The sequence below is a fragment of the Pempheris klunzingeri genome, chromosome 4 (assembly GCF_042242105.1).
Source record: "Pempheris klunzingeri isolate RE-2024b chromosome 4, fPemKlu1.hap1, whole genome shotgun sequence".
NCBI lineage: Eukaryota > Metazoa > Chordata > Actinopteri > Acropomatiformes > Pempheridae > Pempheris > Pempheris klunzingeri.
In genome coordinates, this window is record NC_092015.1 from 13,563,712 (window position 1) to 13,585,919 (window position 22,208).

Genomic DNA, 22,208 nt, shown 5'->3' on the forward strand with positions numbered 1-22,208 from the left:
ATACATTACATACCAGAGGTAGAAGGGGCTATGAGAGATGAACTTCAAGCTAAAGGGTTGAAAATTTAACATTTCTCTGCCTTTGTGTGCTGCACTTTCTCCAAGTTAGATGTTTTGAAGAATTGCTTCTGTTTCCACTCTTACATGCAAAAGACTTGTTGCACTTGTGACAACGAGCATCATCGACTCTGGTGAAGTGTAAGCAGACTTCTAAGCGCTTAGTTCTCCAGGCCATTGTCAGTAAAAGCACGGCCTGTGTGTGTGTGCGTCAGAGAGAGAGAGCGGCAGAGGGTTGCTGGCCGCCGACCCTTGCCCATATGACAGGCCTCGAGAGAGAAATCTGTTTTATGGAAGCGGAAATGCATCATAGATGAATGTCTGGCTGAGACTTGGACTTGGAGACTGAGCCACATCTGGAAAGCTGTTGGTTCAATTTCTGCAAAGGACGGTGGTGTTTTCATCAGCAGCTTTGTGTGTGTTCAAAATCTCCTTGAGCTGTAGTCAGCCACCTGCCTGTGTACAAACAGGTCCCAAATAAGGCCACCAACTAAAGACTTGAAATGTGAATACAATTATCACAAATATCAGATGATTACAAGGAAAATTACCCTGTATAAACTGCTCATTGTTTCACTAGCATGACCTCTCTACATGTTCCCTCTTAAGCATCAATGAATTCGTAAATAATAGTCATCGTAATGATTAAGGTGTTTCTGTGCGCCCCATTAGTTTTTGTGCACTACATTTGTGTAAACTAAGCATAATTAATATATCACCCATGTAGCAAACATACTTTGCAGTTTGACCCTTACAGCTGTTTAACCAGAGTAACAAGGCTGTTACGACTTGGAGGGACATTGATTTTGAAATCAACTTTGTTTCCCTCCAGTGCGTTTTGCCAACCGGGAGCTGTAGCTACCACAGTCTGCCAAGGAGCTGATTTTCAGGCTACACTGCCTGTCTGCGTATGACTTGCGTTTCTGCCTCTCTCTCTGCCTCACTTCCTGTCGCCCTTGGTGTTGCAGCGTTGTACAGTATGATTGAGAGTGTGTATCCCCCCCGGAGCATTCTGTGGGTCTAAGTCATTTAATACAGGGTGTGAAGGGCATCATACAACACACAATACACACATACACCATTAGGGTCAAACATACACCACTTTGACCTGTGTGCGTACACACTGGCAGGGTCATATATGTAACAGACAGAGAGTATAAGGTATAGCGGTGGAGCACATTGAGAGAGGAGGCAGACACTTGAGACGAGAGATGAGATGAGCATTTGTTCCACATCCATTCATCTTTGATTCAGTCCAGCCCTCTCCTCTCATTCTCTTTTCCTTTCATTTCTGCCCTTACGCTTCATGAAATATCACTGATTTGTGCCTCTCCACAGGCCACTTGTGACGTTATCCTGCCTCTGTAGTTCCACAGGGCACCTTCAGGAAATTCAAAACACTGCACCAATCAGTCACAATTGTAGATATGATCGCAAGAATTCATTACAGCTGATTGTGTATTGTGCTCTCTATGTTAGCAATGAAAATACATAGAAATTATCCAGTAAAAAATTCTTGGAATATAGAGGTGAAGTCATTTGCGCTCTGTTATTTAAAGATGTGCCTAATGTAGGTACTTTTGGTATGTTGTAATGTAGATAAATGGGTATGTTTTTTCCATTAGGTGTGTATTACTTAGGCAAAGTGTGGGTACTGTAACTCACGACAGCATCTCAAGTATTTTGTTTTTGGGCGTTTTACATAAAACAAACACTAAGGATTCCATTTTAATTATCAGTGGGTTGAAATAAGACACTTCATAGCTTGAGTGCTTGCGAGGAGAATTTTAAACATGTTGTGCTGATTCCTAGTTATGGAGCTGTGGGGATTTTTTTCTGAAAAAAAAAAAAAAATCCATGTCTAAAAATAAACAAACCTTTGTCAGACTATGAATTTCATTGATTAAAAAAAAAAAAGGTCTCTGATGCTCCATGCCAGGAAATTCATCAATTCATCATGTCAACTGTAAATCCCCTATCTGTAGTGCATATGTTTTACAGAGTATTCATAACTGTGGCTACAGAAAGGGAAAGAATGTGGATGCTGGGCAAAGCAGGATTGCATCTTTATATTTCCGCTCATTGATTGGCACTGTATTTCCTGCCCGAGTCTCTCCCAACTGCCTGTAGTCTGACTGGCAATAAGTGGAAAATGGAAGTATGCTTATGGAAAGCCTGCTCCAGACGTCCTTGCCGTCTCCCCTCTCATCTTGTTTTATCTCTTCTCCTCTTATAGTCATCGTGTACTGTCCCTGCCTTATGCTGACCATTATTGCAGACAGTACGAACAATGCACAAACTCACTGTTGTACACAGCTGGAGTCGTTCGATCACATGGTGCACATACAGTAATAAAAGCATGAAACTGCATTTCTAAAGCACTGGTCTGCAGTATGATGATAATGAATTCAAAATACAATGTTGGCATACACTAATGTGTCTACTAAGAGTAACAGCGGTGTTTAAGTAGCCTGAGGGTAGTGCTCACTTTGACACTGTATTTATGTTCGAGAGGTTATTGAAGCTGGGACTTTTTTTAACTTGCAATTAACACAAATATCTGAGATCATCATTTAATTAGAACTTCAAGTTACTGTCCTCTGGGGATGATTCCACTTTACTATCTTGTCATCCTAATGTGGAGCCATTTATTGCTAAACTCCTCCCTACCTTCCAAAACCACCTTCTCTGGCTATCAAAATGTTGTTAAATATTGATGGGCCAGGCTCACCTTAGATCATCAGTGACTAGGCCTCTTTTCTGCCCCCCCCCCCCTCCATGTTACAGTTTCTCAGTACTGTGCTGAGTCCTGTTTTCAATTTTCAGGCTGATACACAGCAGGTCCGGGATTAAGTCATTTTTAGAGAAAGGCCACTCCGACCTTTGATAAATACACATTTATCGGGGCATCACGGCCAAAATGTAGGCCACCAATGCCAAATCCAATGGGTCTGTGTGAAAAAATGAATATTAGATAATATGAATAGAAATATACAAACAAACATCCAGCAAGACAATTAGTATTAGTTAGTATAAGGTAAATATCAACTAGATATGAAGTTTAACAAAAATGTTACATATTAACTAACCCTAACCCTTAACAGAATAAATAATAATGTCGATGGGAAGCGTTAGTTCATTTAATTGTACATGTAGGAAACTTCCTTCCAAGGGCACAATGGCCAGCTGAAAACAGAGCATGCCAAACTGGCCGCGTGGGTAGTTCGTTTTAGACAGAGCGTTACACCCACCATCCTGACCATTTATGACACTCTATTTTCCTTTACTTTCTGAAATGACAGTCCTGCTAAGATCCACACCTGAATGAGAATAATTTGTTTGAACATTTATTGTCAACTTTTGCTCCCCGTCGTGTAATTGGCACAACCGTACAACAGTGATAATGTTTAAATGAGAGTATAGTCTGTCATCTGAATGAGTGTATGTACAACAGAAAGGTCTGTGGCTCCTCGTTTGCCTCCCACTATTAAAAGCATGGAAGTTAGGTGAATTTGAGAGTGTAAGCAGTCAACATGAGTGTGATTGTACACGTGTAAATCCTCTGTTACAGCCAGTCAATTGAGTTCTCCTGCTTTTTGCCAGATGCATGAGTAAGACTCCAGTTCTTTCATGATCCTGAGTGGTTGGTGTGGAAAATGAATTAATAATGTTTTCAGATTGGTCGGTAGATTTCTTTGCTACAGTATTAGTATGTTTCTCTCTCCTGGTAAGTTGGCAGTGCTGATGTGAATGCAGGAGTATCCAACCCGGTGCTGCAGGATGGCAGGGCTGATTCAGCTACTGTAACAAAGATAGCATGTATAGGGACAGGCAGAACAATAGGTGCCTGTGCTTCAGATGAAGACACTGGGGGCACTCGCATATGCCCAGTAAAGAAATGGAAGGGCAAGCCATATATTCAAAACCATGTGAGGTAACACTAGTTGTTATATTTTTATACTTTACTTTTTTATATCATATCTGTGTTGCATCACTTCACTACTTGCTTCTAGACCCCCAAAGTCTGCTGTCTGTCTAATTACTCTTTCCAGGCATTATTTTTTTTCCCCAGTTTCTTTCACACTTTAGCCTTAGATGTTGGACAACATCTTGCACTTGTGGTAGAGAGGGGCTTTCAAAAGTGGAAACTGCATTTGAAACAGTTAGATTGTTCAGGGAAACACTTTAGACAAACAATTTAGAAAAACTCACAAAGCATATTTCAAATATTAAATATACAACACTGGTAGTTTCTCTAAAACATGGCTAAATGAGCCTCTGCAAGTGCCTGGGCTCACCAACAGTCAGCAGATTTGATGATAGTCCTCTTAGATTAGTGTACAGTAAACCAGTTTCCATCAGCCTCATATTGGCCTGACAAGACAAGAAGACCGCTGAGATTTTGTGTTAATAAAACGTGTGTTTACCGCTGGGAGATGTTGGTGAGTGTCGTGCTGGCTGTTAAAGTCCAGTTCATTCCAGAGCAGAAACTCTCAGGTCATTTTAGACAACTGAACAATGGAGCTGTAACCGAAATTTTCCATATACAAATACGTCTTAGCCTGTCCTTTGTTGAGTTCATTGTTTTTTCTCATGTCTAGACATTTCAAACAGACAGACTGACTGACTTTCCCTTTGAACTCACTTCAAATATTCAGCCGAGGAATATACATACCACATGCATATTAATTCTCTGCAGCTTGTGACAGACTCTCAAACTTCCTTGAACATTGGTCGCACATCACTTATTTCCATCTACAAGTTGCTTTTGTGCCCGTTCTGAGACTCCCAATGCAGCAGTACATGAATATATGCAAATTTGTGAGTCTCATTATGCATTTGACTTGCCTTTGGTTCAAACTGTCAGTTTTAATGGGCCATTTGCAATTGAATTACACAACGTTTGATGTTTGATTGACAGTTTTGATATTTGGATTGTGTAAACTGTTACCCTGGCAGGCAAGTCAAACAGCTGTCAGACCATCCTGGTCTGTCAATCGTTGATCCTCCTCATCTTGCACCGTTGACGTAGCACAGACAACCTCCAGATCTTGATTGTCAAGCTAGTCTTAGACCTCTTATTGTAGTGTCTTACAGGAACTGTTACTGAATATGGAGTGGTTGATTTAGGGCTTTGTTGATTAGGCCAAATAAGGGAATCTGGATTAACACCAGGCTGGTGTCATGATGCAGAACGTATTTGTGCCGTTGCCAGACAGTCAGCATGATTAATATCTAAGGTCAGCCTTGGTGCCAGCTAGTCAGTCAGTAAGCCATTATCCCCCCCATCAGTACATGTGAGGTGAGGGTCAGAGTAAAAGATGCGTCGTTTATAGCCTCCTACACCTCTTTGGAATGAAAGCTGCTCTCGTTCTATATTAGTTTCCTCCTGTGTTGCTCTGGATGTTCGCCTGTAATAAAACATGACCACTATATTTGTGTGTCTCGCGGCTCCAACAGTGCATCACAACTCACAGCCAAAACCATGAGGTCTGTAATAATGTGCCTGTAAAGACTTAATCTCAAAGAGTGTGACTCGTTTAGCGCAGTAGTTGGATCCCTATGATATAAATCTTTCCCATTATTTTTTTTTTCTTTGTCAAGTAATTTTCATCAATTTTTGATAATTTTTCAATATAGAGATGCAAATATCTATCGTTCGTGCACATTTCACTTGGCTGGACACACACACACACATTCTCACACAACACGGGAAGCGAGATTTTAGAATGAGATTGAGGAAAAATGGTTATATTGCTTCAGAGTGTCTGTTTTCCTCCACACACTGTATAAATACGAAGGCCTATTTGTCAACTATGACAATGATACTTAACAGCAGTCTGTGCTGCAAGACTATTGGTGTCACCCTGTGGCTTTTATAGAAATGGGATTTAACCAAAAATGGATTGTGTGTGTGTGTGCGCACACATTTGTGTGTACATGCCCGTGTGAATGGCTGTTTGTATTGAACAAACATGGATCTGCCAGCACATTAATAATCTTTCACAAAAAAGAACTGGAATACCATTCTTGCATATAGAGTTAATGTGCTGTTTTCTTCCAAAACAAAAACATCTTTTATCAGTCTTTCCAATATTTTCCAGTCTTGCAGCTGAAAGAATAAATACAAATTCAACCAATACACACATTATTCTCTCATAATTATTACCATCTCTAAACTAGTGTCTAACAAAGTATTTTGAATGTTATTCCAGTTCTTTATTCATCACATAGTCTGCACTAAACTGTGCAACTAATTACATGTTTTGAGTGTTGTGAGTTTTTTAAAGCTGCGTGAACTGAGTTTTGGCCACTAGGGGGAGGAAAAGACAGCCATGCAACTCAGAGGGTAGAGAGGGGTTGTCCACTATTAGGAAAAGGTCGGTGATTTGATCCCTGGATCCTCCAATTTGCATGACAAAGTGTCCTTGGCCATGATACTGAACCACAAATTTCTTCCAATGGCTGCACCCTCAGTGTGTGTCTCATCTGCAACCTATTTGCATTTTTACATAAAAATACACTGGCATGGTTTGCCACTCTTAAGAATTTTGTTTTGCAGCCTAAATAACACTGTATTTCTTTGTAAGATAAGATTAGGTAGGTGAAAGACAAATGGACAAACCAACAGTATTAGTATCTGCAGATATTTTTGCAAACCATCTATTATTGGAGTTAAGATTGTTCACATCAGTGCATTTCTCCCTTTTTTGTCTTTTTGACTGCTGCATGTACTATAATGCCTACATTTTATGTACAATAATTCAATGTGCAAACAGCAGTGATCCGCATCTCATGCATCTGGGTCGCTGAAGTGGTACTGACAAAATTCGTCAAGGGTTGTCAGGTCTGGAGTGTGAATGATGAGCTCCTCCTGAGCTCCTCGTACAGGTTGGCACCTTACATGGTAGCTCCTACCATCAGTGTATGAATGTGTGTGTGAAAGGGTGAAGATGAATGTAGAGTAAAGACGCTTTGAACTGCAATGGCTAATATGTTAGGAAACAGTTGCCTAATTACACATTGAACAAACATTTTCTAGCAAATGCTGTCTTGGCTCTGCAGCAGATCTGAGCAACATGACTTCAAATCATCCTTTTTCTGTTTTCACCCCCTTAGTTTTTGCCCCCTTCACCATATTTTCTCAAAGTCAAATAAAATCTTTAAAGGGAGCCACTTTTGAATAAAGAAATGGCAGTGTACACTCTTTACCATGTTGTATTCTAAATCTGAAACCTTCTAGCTGTTTTTAAAACCGTGTGCAGAACAGCTTTGATTACACTGCAGTCCCCTTTTCTCTGATTTCATCTCACCATCTCAGTCTGCGCTGGCTTTTCTGTGAGCAAAGAAACAAAAGGAGAGTTACAATAGCCGCATTTTATTTCACGATCCTCAGCCTATTCAGTATTCAGGGGAGGCTTAGACTGAAAATGCAGAGGGTACAACTCTATACAGTATGATTGCCTGTCTGTCTACCTATTCATGCCAACTCACAGTAAAAGTAATCTCTGCTATTGTTCTCCTCATTCCTTCACAATCCAGTCTCTGCAGTGCAGCTTCAAAGTTGTTGTGGATTCTGATGCTCAGGAAGAATGATCACAGTGTTATATTGTCATGAGGTTTCTGTCCAATATGTTGGTGTCATGAGGACTAAAAAATCTCTAAACACTCCAGCATTGGCCAGCACAGATCTTGCATTTAACATTTATTTTTGAAGTTTTGGAGCCACACAGGCAATGTGTGAAGAACCATATCTCCCTTAAAGGAAATAAATAAAACGGTCTAGTAAATTGGTGGCGGGGATGTTTGGACTTCAGGCATGATGGGAGTGAGTTTAAAGAGGAGGACTGTTTGGGCTAGAAGGTCTAAAGAATGAAAAAGAACAGGAGATTTGGAGACCCAAGTTCAGTTTTGTGTCCGCTTATCTGCCCGATACAGAAGAAAGCTCTGTAAAACTCAAGTTAAAAGAAGAAAATATAAATTAGTCAAACACACTCTTTGATTGCAACACACAGAGCTGGTGCATTTAAGCTCTATACCAATACAGATTAGAAATATATACATGTGATATTTACGCCTGAGGTACCGAGGTACTTCACACTTTATCTCCTTTTTCTGAATGCCCTCACTGCTCCGTCTTTGCATCACTTGTTTACTTAAGGTTTTTCCTTCTGGGATCACAGATTTTACATTTCTGTCTCTCAAACATAAACTAAGTTTTAAAGGGGCAGTGTGCATTTTAGGCTGTTCTGCAACGGCACAGTAGCAACACAGTAGTAGAGCTATGGTATAGATCAATCTGTCTCTGTGTTTCTCAGATCAGGTGCCGAAGTCAAATTCATATCAGAGAATCAGGAGTTGAGAAAAACGAGGTCAATCATCCAACTCAATTTTCATTTTACCCCTGTATTGAATGTATTGGACTTTGTGTTGAACTCTAATATGAACGAGCTGATCTCACTGAACAGCCATTAGTGTTACAGATTACATCGACCACCAATCTAAAACCTGACAGGGCTTTTGTCCGTATTCAATGATGATTTAGCTTGTGATGGGTGCTGCTGCATATCTGAGCTACCATTGACATTGATTTGCCATAGCTACTTTCAAGGGTATTGAATTGGCTTTGAGTATATGATTTTTTTTTTTCACATCCAGTGGCAGTAAAAGCAGTAAAATGATGTCCTGTTTGTAGAAGTGGTAAAGCTTTCAACTACTATTGCAGAGATGTACCAGCTGAGTCCATCAAACATGATGCAGTTCTGTGTGTTGGGAATCACTTTAAAGGAGTCTTTCTGTTCTAGTTGAATGTTTCCTGTTGTGCTGTACTAGAACTTGTACTCTGGGTTATCAGTTGTTAGTTCAGTGAAAGCATTTTATATTGTTTAAAACATGCTGCTTTAGAGTGAGGCTAATTGAACAATAAAGCTCAGTAATCCCCCTGTGTGCATAACGATATAAGCTGCAAGGAATTTTGCTCTCAATTAATTTTGGAACAGGCCTCTCATTTGATTCTGTTTTTCTGTTTTTCTCCTCCTCTGAGAACCTTGGGGGAAGACTTTTGACAGCTGTTATTTGCATACTTTTCCTAGGAGAGGTCTGTGAAATGATCTTGATGTGTTGACAGTCCTATCCAACTTTTCCCCAGGGTTCTCCTGTGCAATAACTCAGTAAAGTAGTCGAAGAATTCACAGGATTTGTCTTATTGCCCATCACAGACAGTGAGCCGCTGAACAAACTAAACTAAGTAGGCAGATGAGATTGAAGTAAACCTGATGTAAACTCTTATATCACATGGTGGGTTATCTGGTGCTTCACAGTGCAGTGGTTGGGAAATTTGATTACTTCTTGACAGTGTGGGCCATTAATTCTAAATTAATTTACACTGCCAGAAAAAATATGAAATATTTATCTGTGGTACTGCTCCGTTGTTAAAAGGAATCTGCTTTGTTTTATTCCTTTCCGTTAAATATGTTCAGTAAAAACACATGCAGTTGCAGTCTGAGTTATTGTTTTTCAGGGTGTAAAGAGGGTCACAAGCATAAACACACACCCACAGAGTTGCATCGAATGATAATCACAGACTTGTATTGTTGCCACTGGCTCATGTTGTTTCACATTTACTAACAGACACTTTCTGGAAGTTTCTAAGAAAGGGCAGAGTTCAGTTCCCCGTCTAGAGCCACAGATTTAAAATGGGAGCTGTGAACCAAAAGTCGGTCTCAATGATGTCATATTAACAAAATATACCATCCAAAGAAACTGTTCATCTTACACAGCACAGCGCAGAGCAGAGCAGACACTATCTGGGGCTGTCCTTCACATGCTACTATAGCTCTAGATCTGTTCTCTGAAAAAGGATTTGGTCCATGTAAAACATGAATTCTACCTTCAATGGACTTGACTGACATCGAACATGTTTTGCCGTGACGGACAAGTGATTCAAGGGACACAGCGAGACGCATCTTCGTGCATCATAACTTTTATCTAAACAGAATAGGTTTTCTGCTACACATATCATGTCATCTGTGGCACTGATCTGCTGCTAAAATTCAAGTCATGTAAAAAGAGAGAGACGGGCCAAAAACAGTGCAATTCTACATTGGATAGAAGTCAATACACACCGAAAGATCCAAGGTTTGAAATGAAAAAACAAAACAGTTCCACATAAAAATTCTTCTGCAGCACATGTGGAACTCCACTGTTGTGTCCACTGTCTACTGGGTCCTCAGACCCCACTCTTTGATTGTCCTTCTTTTGTGAAGTCCAACTGAATGGTGGCCGACAAGGGCAAACATGCTACAATGGCTGAAGATACGTCCTGGAAGAGAAACATGCTGCTGCTTCAGAAACGATGCCAGTTCAAAATCACATATGCAAAAATGTGAAACACTACAGCGGAAACGTGCTGCAGATAAAATGACCTGCTGCAAAAACCCACAACAGATGTATTAGCAGGAAAAACACGCTGCAAATAGACAAACGATTCCAAGTCAAAAACACATAAACCCCAAAAACAAATTCAGCAGAAAAATACTACAACACAGCCAAAGTGCTCTAGGTCTCTAGGAGAGCGCTAAGTGAAACAAGCTTGATTTTCTACCCAAGAGAAACCAGACAAGCAAGTGTGTGTGTGTGTGTCTGAAGCGGGAAGCAAAGTGGAGTAAAGAGGCTACATAAAAATAAGTTAGAATAAGAATACTTTCCTGTTTCTGTCGCTTCTTTACTCCACTTTTCTTTCTTTCTTCGACTTTTCCATTGTTTCTGTATTTGCAGCATGTTTGCTCTTCTATATATGTATTTAGCTTTCCACAGCACGTTTTTCTTTTGCATCACTTCTGAAACTGCAGTGAGTTTGGCCACTGTAGTGCCTCTGCCCTTTGTTTGCCACCATGCAGTCGGCCAGCTAAGACACTCCAGGTAAACATTTCCCCAACTAGCGCGCAGTACTTCAAGAGACAAATGTGCGGAAATAACAAAACAGGTCCAAACACAAATAGTAGACTTCCTCCTAATGAAAATGACATTGTGGCTACATTTGCACCTCTGCTGGCTTTCCGCCTATACAAAAATAGAAGCCCTAGTTTATACAGTCTGGCTGAGCTAATCTTCCTGTCTGCCATCTTCACAGGTGTACTGTCTGACATTTAGATGCTTTGTCCTCCAACAGATGAAACTGGCTCACTATATTTGGAAGGATGAATCTAAAGAGACTCTTTGTTTGTTGTGTCCATAGTAAAGTACTTTATATAATTCCAGTTTCCTCCCAGTACAAAACTGTCCGTCTGCTTGCAGTGACTGATTTTAAAAACTGTAATTTCGCTGCAACATAAAGACTGATAAAAAAGTTTAAACTGTCTGTGCTTATCAGAACCACCCACTTCTTTATTACATTGATGGCAGATTATATAATAAAAAAAGCCCAATCTTGGTAAAAAAGAGAACAAGATTTATATTTATCAAGCATCTAAGACTCGTTTCAATGAATCATGATGAATTAAAATAGGACTAAAAATGTCATATATTGCATAACTGCTTTACACTCAGAATAGTGATAATGAATAATGATGAGCCAACACATTACAAAATTGCCAGACTGACCCACACATAATGTGATTTCATGAAAATGAAATCAAATACAGAAAGGTGTTACATCTGTAATATAGTACAGTAATCGCACACAGATAAAAACAGAAAAAGATATATTGTCTTAAACTGATAAAAATGATGGCTTCTTATGTTAGTCCTGCAATAATTGATTTTTGCGGCCACTTGGGTGCAGCATAAACAAATTGTGAACACATGTGACAACAATAAGTTGATTCAGCGAACTTGTCAGCAAACACTTGCTTATTTACACATCCAGCAGACATTATCATTCATTTGGAGTCACGTTTGTGTCCACCTGATGAATGTAAGTCCAGTATTCACTCTCCTTTATCTCTGTTTCCGGTCCTCACCACCTTCTGAGGGAAATATCAGACTCTTTAGCTGCTAAATGCTCCACTATGTTCACCAGCCAGGTGCTACCTGTGTCTGTGTGATGGGTGCTCCTGAGCTGGTAGTCTACAATTGGCTTTTTAGAGTTTTTTTCTTCTTTTTTCCTCCCTAAAAACACCAAGTGCTGTGGCCAAAATCACTACTGTGAGAGCGGCAAGAGTGAGTTAACACAATGGGTTTTGAGATGGACGGCTAAACAAAGAGCCAAAACTTGCGCTACCTTATTTTTGCCCAAAGTGAAAAATGATTGAATATAAATGGTATTGGAGCTTTGAGATGCAATAAATGTAATTGTAGCAGCTTCCAAATCAGGGCTTCTTAACTCTATTTCCACGTTTTCAATTCAGCATGAAATGAAATAACTCTGCAGTTGGGGTCCAGATTTAAATATGGGGGAATTATCGAAAATGGACACAATCATTCAATATAAGTCTCAATCCATAATTGTGTTCAAAGAAGCTTAATCTCATTGGTTAAATGTTTGTTGTATTTCCACCCATGGAAAATGTGTATATGTTTGTCCTATCACTCTCCACCTGCTGTGAGCTCTGCAGGCCTTCTAAGTCCCTGAGCAGATGAGAGTAATTTCCTAGGTTTAGAGAGCTGATAAAATGCTTTTGCTGCTAAGCTAAAAGCCAAATACATGTATCCATCACAGATTGAATTGTGGGCCAATTAGGACTGATTTGCCCCTCTGAAATCTTTGATAAATATGGGCCCAACTTCTCCTGCACTTAAACTATTCCCATGACTAAGAACATAATGTACCCCCTCCAAAGGCCCACTGTGTACCTCATTATCTTCACTGCTGTGGGTCTGTTAAGGAAGAACTACGTCCAACTTCTTTCTGATTTATCATCTCTGCAACTACTGCTCTTTTTTGTTTTTCTCTCCACCATTAATGTTTACACTGCTTTGAAACTTAGCATTGTGTGACTGAACTGAGTAAACAGAAAAGAACAGAAAGTAATGAACTGACTACATTATCATGTCAATAACTTTTAACTCCTGTGCTTTTTGCCATTTTTTTGCATTTAAAGCATTGGAGCCATCTTGAAAATAATGACATGTTTTTACACAAGCCCTCTTTGTTTTTGTTTTTTAAAGCAGCACAACACACCTCAACCATAACAGCTGCCCTGCTGCCTTGGGCAACCAGATTTGGACTGCTATCAAGCATATGTGTCATCCATTTTTCCCCATTGGTCTACCACTTTTATTATGAAAAAAAGATGGAAACAATGAAAACGGTGACAGAGAGTGTGGAATTGAAAAAAAAAAGGCCAAATAATTACCCATTAGCATCACTGAATAACGTACAACAGAAAAAGCAGATAGTGAGGCCGCCAAACTGAAACAGACATGAAGCCCATGGAGAGACAGAGTTCAAAGAGGACACCATGCAAACAGAGCCAAAAACAGCCCTATTCATACATGGCAAACACATATGACAGGTTGTCATGGCCAACCTGCACCCAAGTAATAAGAATGGCATCACACGCTATATACACACATACACACTAACACAATGGTTGGCAGCAGCTTGTGACTGCAAAATTGCCAGCATTAAGAGCAATGTATGCCACTCCCAAATTGGCACTGCTGAGGTGCCCTGAAGCTAATTAAGTGACAAAATAAAGTCACATTTTAATCTGGCACGCAATTCAAAAGTAACCTTATTTTTATTTTTCTGCCTCCATGCCAGAGAGACGTGGAAAGTGCTTGGATGCCGCCTGTCCATCTCTGACACAAACATGAAGACATGAACTCACTCTTACAAAATAATACAGCAAAGAACAGCAGCGTCAAAACTCCTGTGGGCCTCAGATTCACATAGCAGCAGTTTCACACTGTTACCACAGATTCCTAACTTGTAACAAGAGAGATAAAGAAAGAGAGAACAAAGTGGAGAGAGAGGAAGTACTGTATGTCTGCAGGTTTAACCGTATGCTGCACAGCTGTTGCTTTTATGTGTCCCTCTTGATGTTGGTTGATGTATAAATGGTGTGTTTTCTGTGTCCTTTCAGGTGGCTGTGACAGGGGCACCCCCGGGGCAGGACCCATGAGGAGTCATAGAAGATGCTCACAGCCTGGGCGCTTCTGCTCTTCTTAGCCATGTGGGTGAGAAGCACCTCTGGTGGCCCGCTCTCCTTCAGAATAGGTAAATTGTATGACCACCTCACAGTATTGAAAACAGTGGAAAAACTGCTCCCCCCACATGTTGACCCTGGAGGTCTTTTTTATTATTTTAGACATTAACAGCTCATCCTTGCTGAATATTCATGTATGACATGCATAAAAGCATTTTGTTATTCATATTAATTGACAAATCTGTGCGACTGAATTTCAATTTTTAATTATTGAGCTTGAGTTTAAATCTCAAAATGATAATACAGTCTAGCTTCACAGTCTGCAATGGGCTAAAGAAATTCAATCAAAAGTGTAGAGAGTTACTCATGTTTCCCCTGTCACTCATGGCCTGAGGTAACAATAGCCTAAAAGAATAATTTCTGGATATGACTCAGTCCTAATTGGCTCTGAAATACATTAGACCCTGTCTAGAAAAAAAAGATCCACATTTGTTCTACACAGCGTTGCAGAGAGAAATTCATGGAGTATCTGTGTGGAGAAAAGAAACCATTTTAGGCTATACCGCAAAACGCCATAGGCATTCATAACAATGAGCCAGTATTGGGGATTTTAAACAAAGTTACCTGTTTCTTAAAGTATAATCTTTTCACTGTCTGTTTGTCCATATACAGCAGCGCAGCTTTGACTAAAAATAAAACAAACATAATTAGCTGAACACTCAAACTATAATATTAAAGAAAGACACATTTTATTGGCAGACTGTGTAACTTGGATGTAATAACTCAGCTATCTGGCTTTCTGTGTACCTCACTTTTATCCTTAGCTATAAAGTTTCATTTTCATTAAATTGCTGTTCCTGCCTTTGTTTGACCCGACATTAACACAGAAGGGGGGACACGTTTTTTTTCTCAAAAGTCTTAAAATAGATTTTTACTAGTGCTTCAGTCCAAGTGTAAATAGTCTGCAAGTCCATGGAATATGTAGCCATAACCATGATCTTAATCTAATGCAGTAGCTAAACCTGACATACCCATTTTAAACTCTGATCTAAGTCTCAATAGCTTAGCTTTAACCACAATGTTGAAAATCTATTGAAAGCTTTCCACACTGTTGTGAATACCACCTGAAACTCAGTAGACATTTTATTGACAATTTATAGGATTATAGCTAATATCACAATTGGAAACTAAGCATCACCACCTGCAGCACTCGGCCAATACAATATAACTGTATAATTGCTGGCTAAAGCAATGGCATTGTTACACCATAAGCTTGAATAGTTTAAGGCAGCAGTTCCAAAGCTTTTTAGGCCATGCACCCCATACATCATCCAGACTAGGTTGCCACCCTTAATCCCCCACACCTTAAGAAAAAGACACAATATAGCTATATTAAAGGCATGAGGTTTAATCATGCACAAATAATGCAACACTGCTCTTGACATTTGGATAAAACTGAAACAACACCACACAAAGTTTCAATAAGCTGTAATAAAGTTAGGCACAATCCTCCACGTTTAAAGAGCAAAAAAGGGAGGGGTGAGGTCAAGCAAGGACACAGGTAGAGGCCCAGAAACAAATAGGCCTATCATCATAGGGGAAAATGTTGTCATATGCTGTTATATTTTCAGCCATATTAAAGAAGAAAGAAAAATTACATCAAGTTTACTTTAAAATAAACCATATATAACATAACAGGTGAATATATTGCAACAGTTTGAATTAAATTACAGTATAGTTACACAGGATACACCACGAAAGAACAAAGAGAATGACATGCATTGAATCAGAAACAGATATCATGGACAAAGATAGGATCCAGAGAGAGAGAGGTGTAGGTCAGTAAGCCCAGTAACCTAGTAGCAAAAACAACAATACCATTGGCCAAATGGTATTTGCCCATATTAATATGACAGGTCTGCCTACATCTCTGCACAAAGCTTTCTGATGTTTGGCACAACTGAAGACAGTTTAAGCCTCAAGTCTTTCTCAGCAGCTTCCAGTCTTTGGTGATATTTACTCTTGACTGCTGTCAGAGCAGTGAAACCAGTCTCGCATTGGTAAACAGTGGCTAAGGGCATCGAAACCTTCAAGGCTTGCTCTGCCAGAACTGGGTATGTTCTCATTGCCTCAATCCAAAAATCCACAAGTGGCTGTCGTTTGAACCGCAACTGCAGTGCTCCATCAGATGACAGGTCAATCAACTGCTCCTGCTTCTTAAATGACAGCTATGGGACAGGGAGAGAAGCTTCAAACGGGTTTTGAATTCACTTTTGAGATGTGTCCATAAGTGGAAAGTACTTCCATTGCTGCTCGTGGGTTGGTTATTAGACGTTCACAAAGATACTCCAATAACAAAGGTGACACATTTACAGGCTGTACCAGTGGTATGAAACGGTATACACTTCCTGTCTCCTAAGTGGGAGTGGTCACCTTGTTGTGAAAGCAAACAGGGCTCTGCAGCACATTAATTGTAGTTGGACAGCAACTAACTGTGACCTGTACTGTGCAACAGCTGTTTATTATTTCAGTATGCTCAGTGTTGGTTGTAGTTAGCTGTCAACAACAGGTTGATAGACTGTCTAGAAACAACTGTTAGTGTGCTTTTGTTGTTAGCTCACATGCTAACTAGCTTTGAAATGCACCGGCTTGATATGATGACCTGGTGGAGCAGGTGTAGAGTGACAGCTTTCTATTAGAAATAGCTTCAAACATTACGTTGAAAACATTTGTTTGTCTTTGGCTAGTCTTAATACACACAATGGCACTATTTATTGTTAGTGGCTTCGTTTTACTTCAAGAGCCGACCGCCGTAAATGATTCAGAAACGATATCTGTGTTGCCAGGTCTCACGAGAAAGTGTTGCTGAGACAGAGGCAGATCTCAAACAAACATATTGTTCTCCTGAGCTGTCGTAAGAATCCAATTCAGTGTCAGAATGTTAAAAATATATGTAGCTTGTGAAAATTGGGTCCAATATTTACTTTGGTGACTATGGAGTGAAAGAATTGGTCATAATCATGTTCTCTTCTCCCATTGGACTGAATAGACTGAGGACCTGCCATTAGTCTCCTGAAGGGGTGGGACAGCGGCGAAACCTACGTGACACAGATGACTTTGTTGTCTCTTTAATATATTGTCTCTGACAATATATATTGTCTCCTATCATTGGTTATCATTAAGTTTGGCCCCCTTTTTATAGCATTAAATAACTAATAATTACTAATACCTAATTAAAACCAAAATGATAAGGAAAATAAACACATACATCAGTGTGATAAAAAACTACCTAAAATGACAGTAACCATCTTTGGAAAAATTTATTTGACTTTTATTTTGACTTCTTATTTTTGCCCATGTCCTGTCCGCTAATGGGCTTTATGTCCAATACTGCAGCCATCCAATGTGGGCAATCAAGATGAAAGATTTCATGTTTTTATTTCTTGAAAAATCCCACTTGAAAAACAAAGAGGTGCGCACCACACTTTGGGAAACCCTGGTGTAAAGCCATAGCACAAAGTCTAGCAGAAACCACTGTGATATTCTGCTTCTGGAAGTAGTGGCAGATCAGTGGACCAAGGTTGAAACTGACTAGACTTTATATTTGAGAGAGCATGGTTCAAAAGTCTCATAACCTGCCAGAGTCTTTTGGTAACCAATGGGAGTTGTTCCTGCTTGTTATTATTCTCCCACAGTCAGCAGATCTCTGACACCCTGTCACTTGCTCCCTGTCTACCAAAAGTTTGACTGACTGTCTCTTTATTTATATATAGACCCCTTGTCTTGGGTGGGAAAATCTGTATGTGTGTGTGTGTTTATGTTATATACTGTATATAGAAACAGATGGGGAAGCAGAGGTAAAAATAGTGATGGAGAATAAGATTGATTCTACAGCTCACAGACTGTGCTCCCAGCGTGGTCTCTCAGTGGCTGGCTTTAAATTTGTAGCACGGTTGTCAACTTTCAGGAAGAGCTCAGAGTGAGATTTGTTGTCAGGGGAGAAGGTTGCAAGTTAACATAAAATCAGTATACAAATCCCCAGGTGGTCATTGTAAGGCTATTAGAACATCAACTACATCAACCCAAACAGTGTGTTATAAACGTGGATGAAGCAGACGTGCAGCTTTAGAAAAATGAAGGCTGAAGCTAGTAAACAAATAAGTATAGCTAAGAGAGTTTCACAGGGTCATAAGAGCATGTTGGAACATTTAAGCAGCCGCTGTTTGATGTTACCCTCCTAACCGTTCTAATGCGTCACGGAAATCAGCCTTTTTATCATTCCAGTATTTTGAACCTTGACAAAATGGAGTCAGGTCAGCTGTTAACTTTGAGCAGTATTGACATGTCTTACAAAACCTTTTTCGAATCACTCTAGTTTTCTCTCCTGCCTACTCCCTCCCACAGTTAAGGTTTCTAGTTTTGTTTTTGGTTATTTTTCTTTTTGTGGTTGGCATATGAAACCGCAAACCATCTTCTGTGCTTAAAACAACACAGCTTTAAAGTTTCTCAACAAGACCAAGAACAAATCATTCCTTGTTCATGAATACTGTTGAATAAATGACTAGCAGCCCCATGTCTCTGCTCTCCGCCTGCATTCTCTTGTACCCTTCGCCTGATTGTACATATGCACCTCCACAGCAATGGTGGTTTATGTATATCTCAGTCATGTTCCATCCCCGATGGATAATTAAGCGGTTGGCCTGTTTTTCCTTTTCTTCTAATGTCATCTTTGCACTGCACTAGCCTCTTTGCCAGTCTGCTGTTTGTATATTTGTGTGTGCTCTGCCTGTGTGTGTGTGTGTGTGTGCGTGCGTGCGTACGCTCAGTACAAGCCATACATATGCACAAGCACAGACACATACAGCCACACACACATTTCAAAGCACACTAAGGCATGCAAACAAACACATATCCCCAAACACCACCAGAAACTCCCTGCCATTTGCGCTCCAGGAGATGGTATTTAACATGGCTGTCCCTCGAGTCCTGCCTGGCTGGCATAATGTCACTGTCTGGCCTTCTCTGAAAGTATCAGGGCCAAAAACAAGCTCCCGCCCTTGCCACCTTCTCCGCCAGGACCATCTAGCAGCCAGCAGCAAGCTCAGTGTAGGTGTACTGAGGAACTTATCTTTGTCTTTGCTGATTAGTTGGCAAATTTGGGGATAAAATTGACTTTTATTTGTGGATTAGTTGGTGTGTGTGGTGGGTTTACATTCCCTTTGATACACCTCCTGATTGGGCAGATAGGTACAAATAAAAGGTGAATTTTATGGCTTTCTTTACTGCTGTGTTGCAGCAATGGTGCAATGTTGTTGTAGAGTAATGAAAGATTAATTACAGTGATATTGACCTGAGAAAGTATAAATAATTGAATTTGCTTCAGTCTTGCTTCTAACAAGAAATACCAAACAGACAAGTGAAGCATAAACAAATCATGAATAGCATAATTTGATAAGCAGTATATAAGGTAGAATCAATTCACAAAATAGTATCAAGAAGCAGCATTCTGTTGAGGAGACCTCTTATTATTTCAAACTTGGGACTACAAGTATAACGTTTAAACAAGATGAGATAATGATATTAACATGAAAAATTAAAAATCCCTCCTCACTACCATATGGTGCAGCTTGGTTTTGTGGGTGGTATACCCCATTAGTTAAGTAATAGAGTGCCTGCCAGACAATAAGCCGCTGCTCATGCTAACTTGGCACACACACTGCTGATGTCTGTTTTTATTAATACTGGGAGTGAAAATCTAGCAAAAACAATCAGGAAAACCATGTGATCCTTTATGAGGGCGACATGTATCGACACTGCCAACTGTGTCTTACAGCTCTCACTCTCCACTCCATAAACGCTTCATACACACACACACACACACACACACACACACACACACACTCACACACTGTCTCTGTTTAGTTCAGTATCAGAATTTAAAAGCCAATTATCTGGCGGCCTATTCCTAAATCAGAGGCAGTTGGAGGTTTCATAGGAGATGGATTTCTTATCCATCGTATAGCCCCACTGAAATTAGCTCAACGAGAAAAATAGTTGGAGCCGGGCAAAATGGTGTAAAGTGATTACGAAGGTTTTAAAAATGGGTTTAATTTTTCTGTTATTACATTTGAATGCCTCACGAGCATTATCAACTACTTCATTTTAAGAGATTAAGATTGTCACTTCATTGTATTCATCAGTGTTGCATTGTTGACAGACGATGGGTCTATTGTTCATTAAAACATCCAGGCAAGTACACACATCAAGTTCTGTAAACTCTTTGAAGACCACAGAATGTTTCCAAGCACTGGGCTTCACCACAGGGAAGACCTCCCCCTATGAGACCAACACTAAATTTAGCTGTTGGCACCCACTGGGTGTTGGCTCACTCAAGTGCCGTGAAATTCCCTCAGCAGATATCCTTCGTTCACCTTAAAAGTGCTGCCTGTGATATTGCAAGAGAGCAGGCTTTGGATTTAATTTTTTACAGCTCGGATGGTCTTTTTTTAACTAGAGAGAATGGATTAAGAAAAAAAAATCTGTCATAAGCTACACACGATATCTCCAACACCAGTATTTTTTATTGTTCATAACGGATTTGTGGAGCCAAAACCTTCCTAGTTTTGTAGTGCATTGTAATGCTCTTAAATAGACAAATCAAATGTGCTTCAAATGTTTTTAGTTTTGGAATTTTTGAACGTTGAATAATATAAATGGTTTAGCATGAGCTTTTGTAAAGTGACAGCACATGCTCAAAAGCTCTGCTGCAGGGAATAGGATGGTCTTACACATGCCACATGAAAATTAAATATAGATAATCCTTAAACTTTTTAACTTTCAACTTTAAAAGTTGCTAAATATTCATGTATTGATCAGCTAGTGTTTGTTGTAATTGTGTGCATGTTCCATTGTCAAATCTATCAATATGTAGTTTGTTTCATTTAATCCAATTTCGAGGCATGTATACATTGTCAATATACATATGTTTACTTGGATTGTGTTATGCAAAGGGTGGCAGGGGAATGTATTAAAAATACAGATATTTTGCTGCCTCTGGCATTTCATGAATAATCACTTTTCTTATCATTGAATCCACAGGGAGAACCCAAGAACCAGGCTGTCACTGTTTGTTGGTTTTAATGCCCATTTATTCACAGTGTTTTTTAGCTTAGCCCGGGTCACAGCGACAACATGATGGGCAGAGAAACACATGCATAATATTTCCCCAGCAGCTTCCTCTAGCTCTCTGTCTGATCCCCAAGTGCTCACAGGCCACCTGGAAGTTGTAATCCCTCCAGCATGTCCTGCATCTTCCTCATGGTCTCCTCCTTGTACAGTACACCTCCAGAGGGGCATCCTTAACAGATGCCTAAAAGTCATCAACTTACTGCTCTCAATGTGAACAAGCAATAGTTTCATACCGCAGTCCTCCCAAACTGCTAAACATTACATGGTACCACATAGATTATTATTCACCTCTGTCTCCATAATCTCTTTCTTTCTTGCATTCACTCTCCGAACATGTGACCCTACACCGGGTCCCATCCCTCACATGAATGCTCCATCAACTTTAAGTGAAAAAAAAAAAACCTGACCAAAAAACCCTGCCCATTCAGTTACATCTGGTATGGACTGTTTAGGTTGTTTAATCTCTGACACATTAATGTTACTTTTACTGCATTCACTTATTTTATTTGTAATGGACAATGTACGATATTAAAGTTTAAGCACCAATACAAAGTTACATACAGCAGTGCATCACACACACACACACACACACACCTTGTCAGCAGCTAATGCATTAGCTTAGAGAGATTAAAAGCAAGGATAATTGTATACAGAGCAAAACCAATAAAATGCAGAGTAAGTGCTTACAGAGTTAAGTAGCTTTTAGCAGGCATTTCGACCTGGCTTAAAAAAGTCCAAAAAAAAGTCTGTTCCATCATCACATAGTTATTTATATGCATATAATAGAAAAGACCTGTACAATTCTGGCATTTAAACTTTCATTAAATTTTCCTGTACAGTATACATGTAAATGTCAGCAGACACACAAAAATG

At 39.7% G+C, this 22,208-nt stretch overlaps 1 protein-coding gene across 1 annotated transcript in view; it reads left to right on the forward strand.

The window, feature by feature from the left end:
* The first annotated feature begins 14,136 nt into the window (after nt 1-14,136).
* grik4 (glutamate receptor, ionotropic, kainate 4) overlaps nt 14,137-22,208 on the forward strand; it is a 136,505-nt gene continuing 128,433 nt past the window's right edge. The window contains exon 1 of the mRNA XM_070828810.1: nt 14,137-14,218. Coding sequence (XP_070684911.1) covers nt 14,137-14,218 — 82 coding nt within the window. The remainder of the gene's footprint in view (nt 14,219-22,208) is intronic.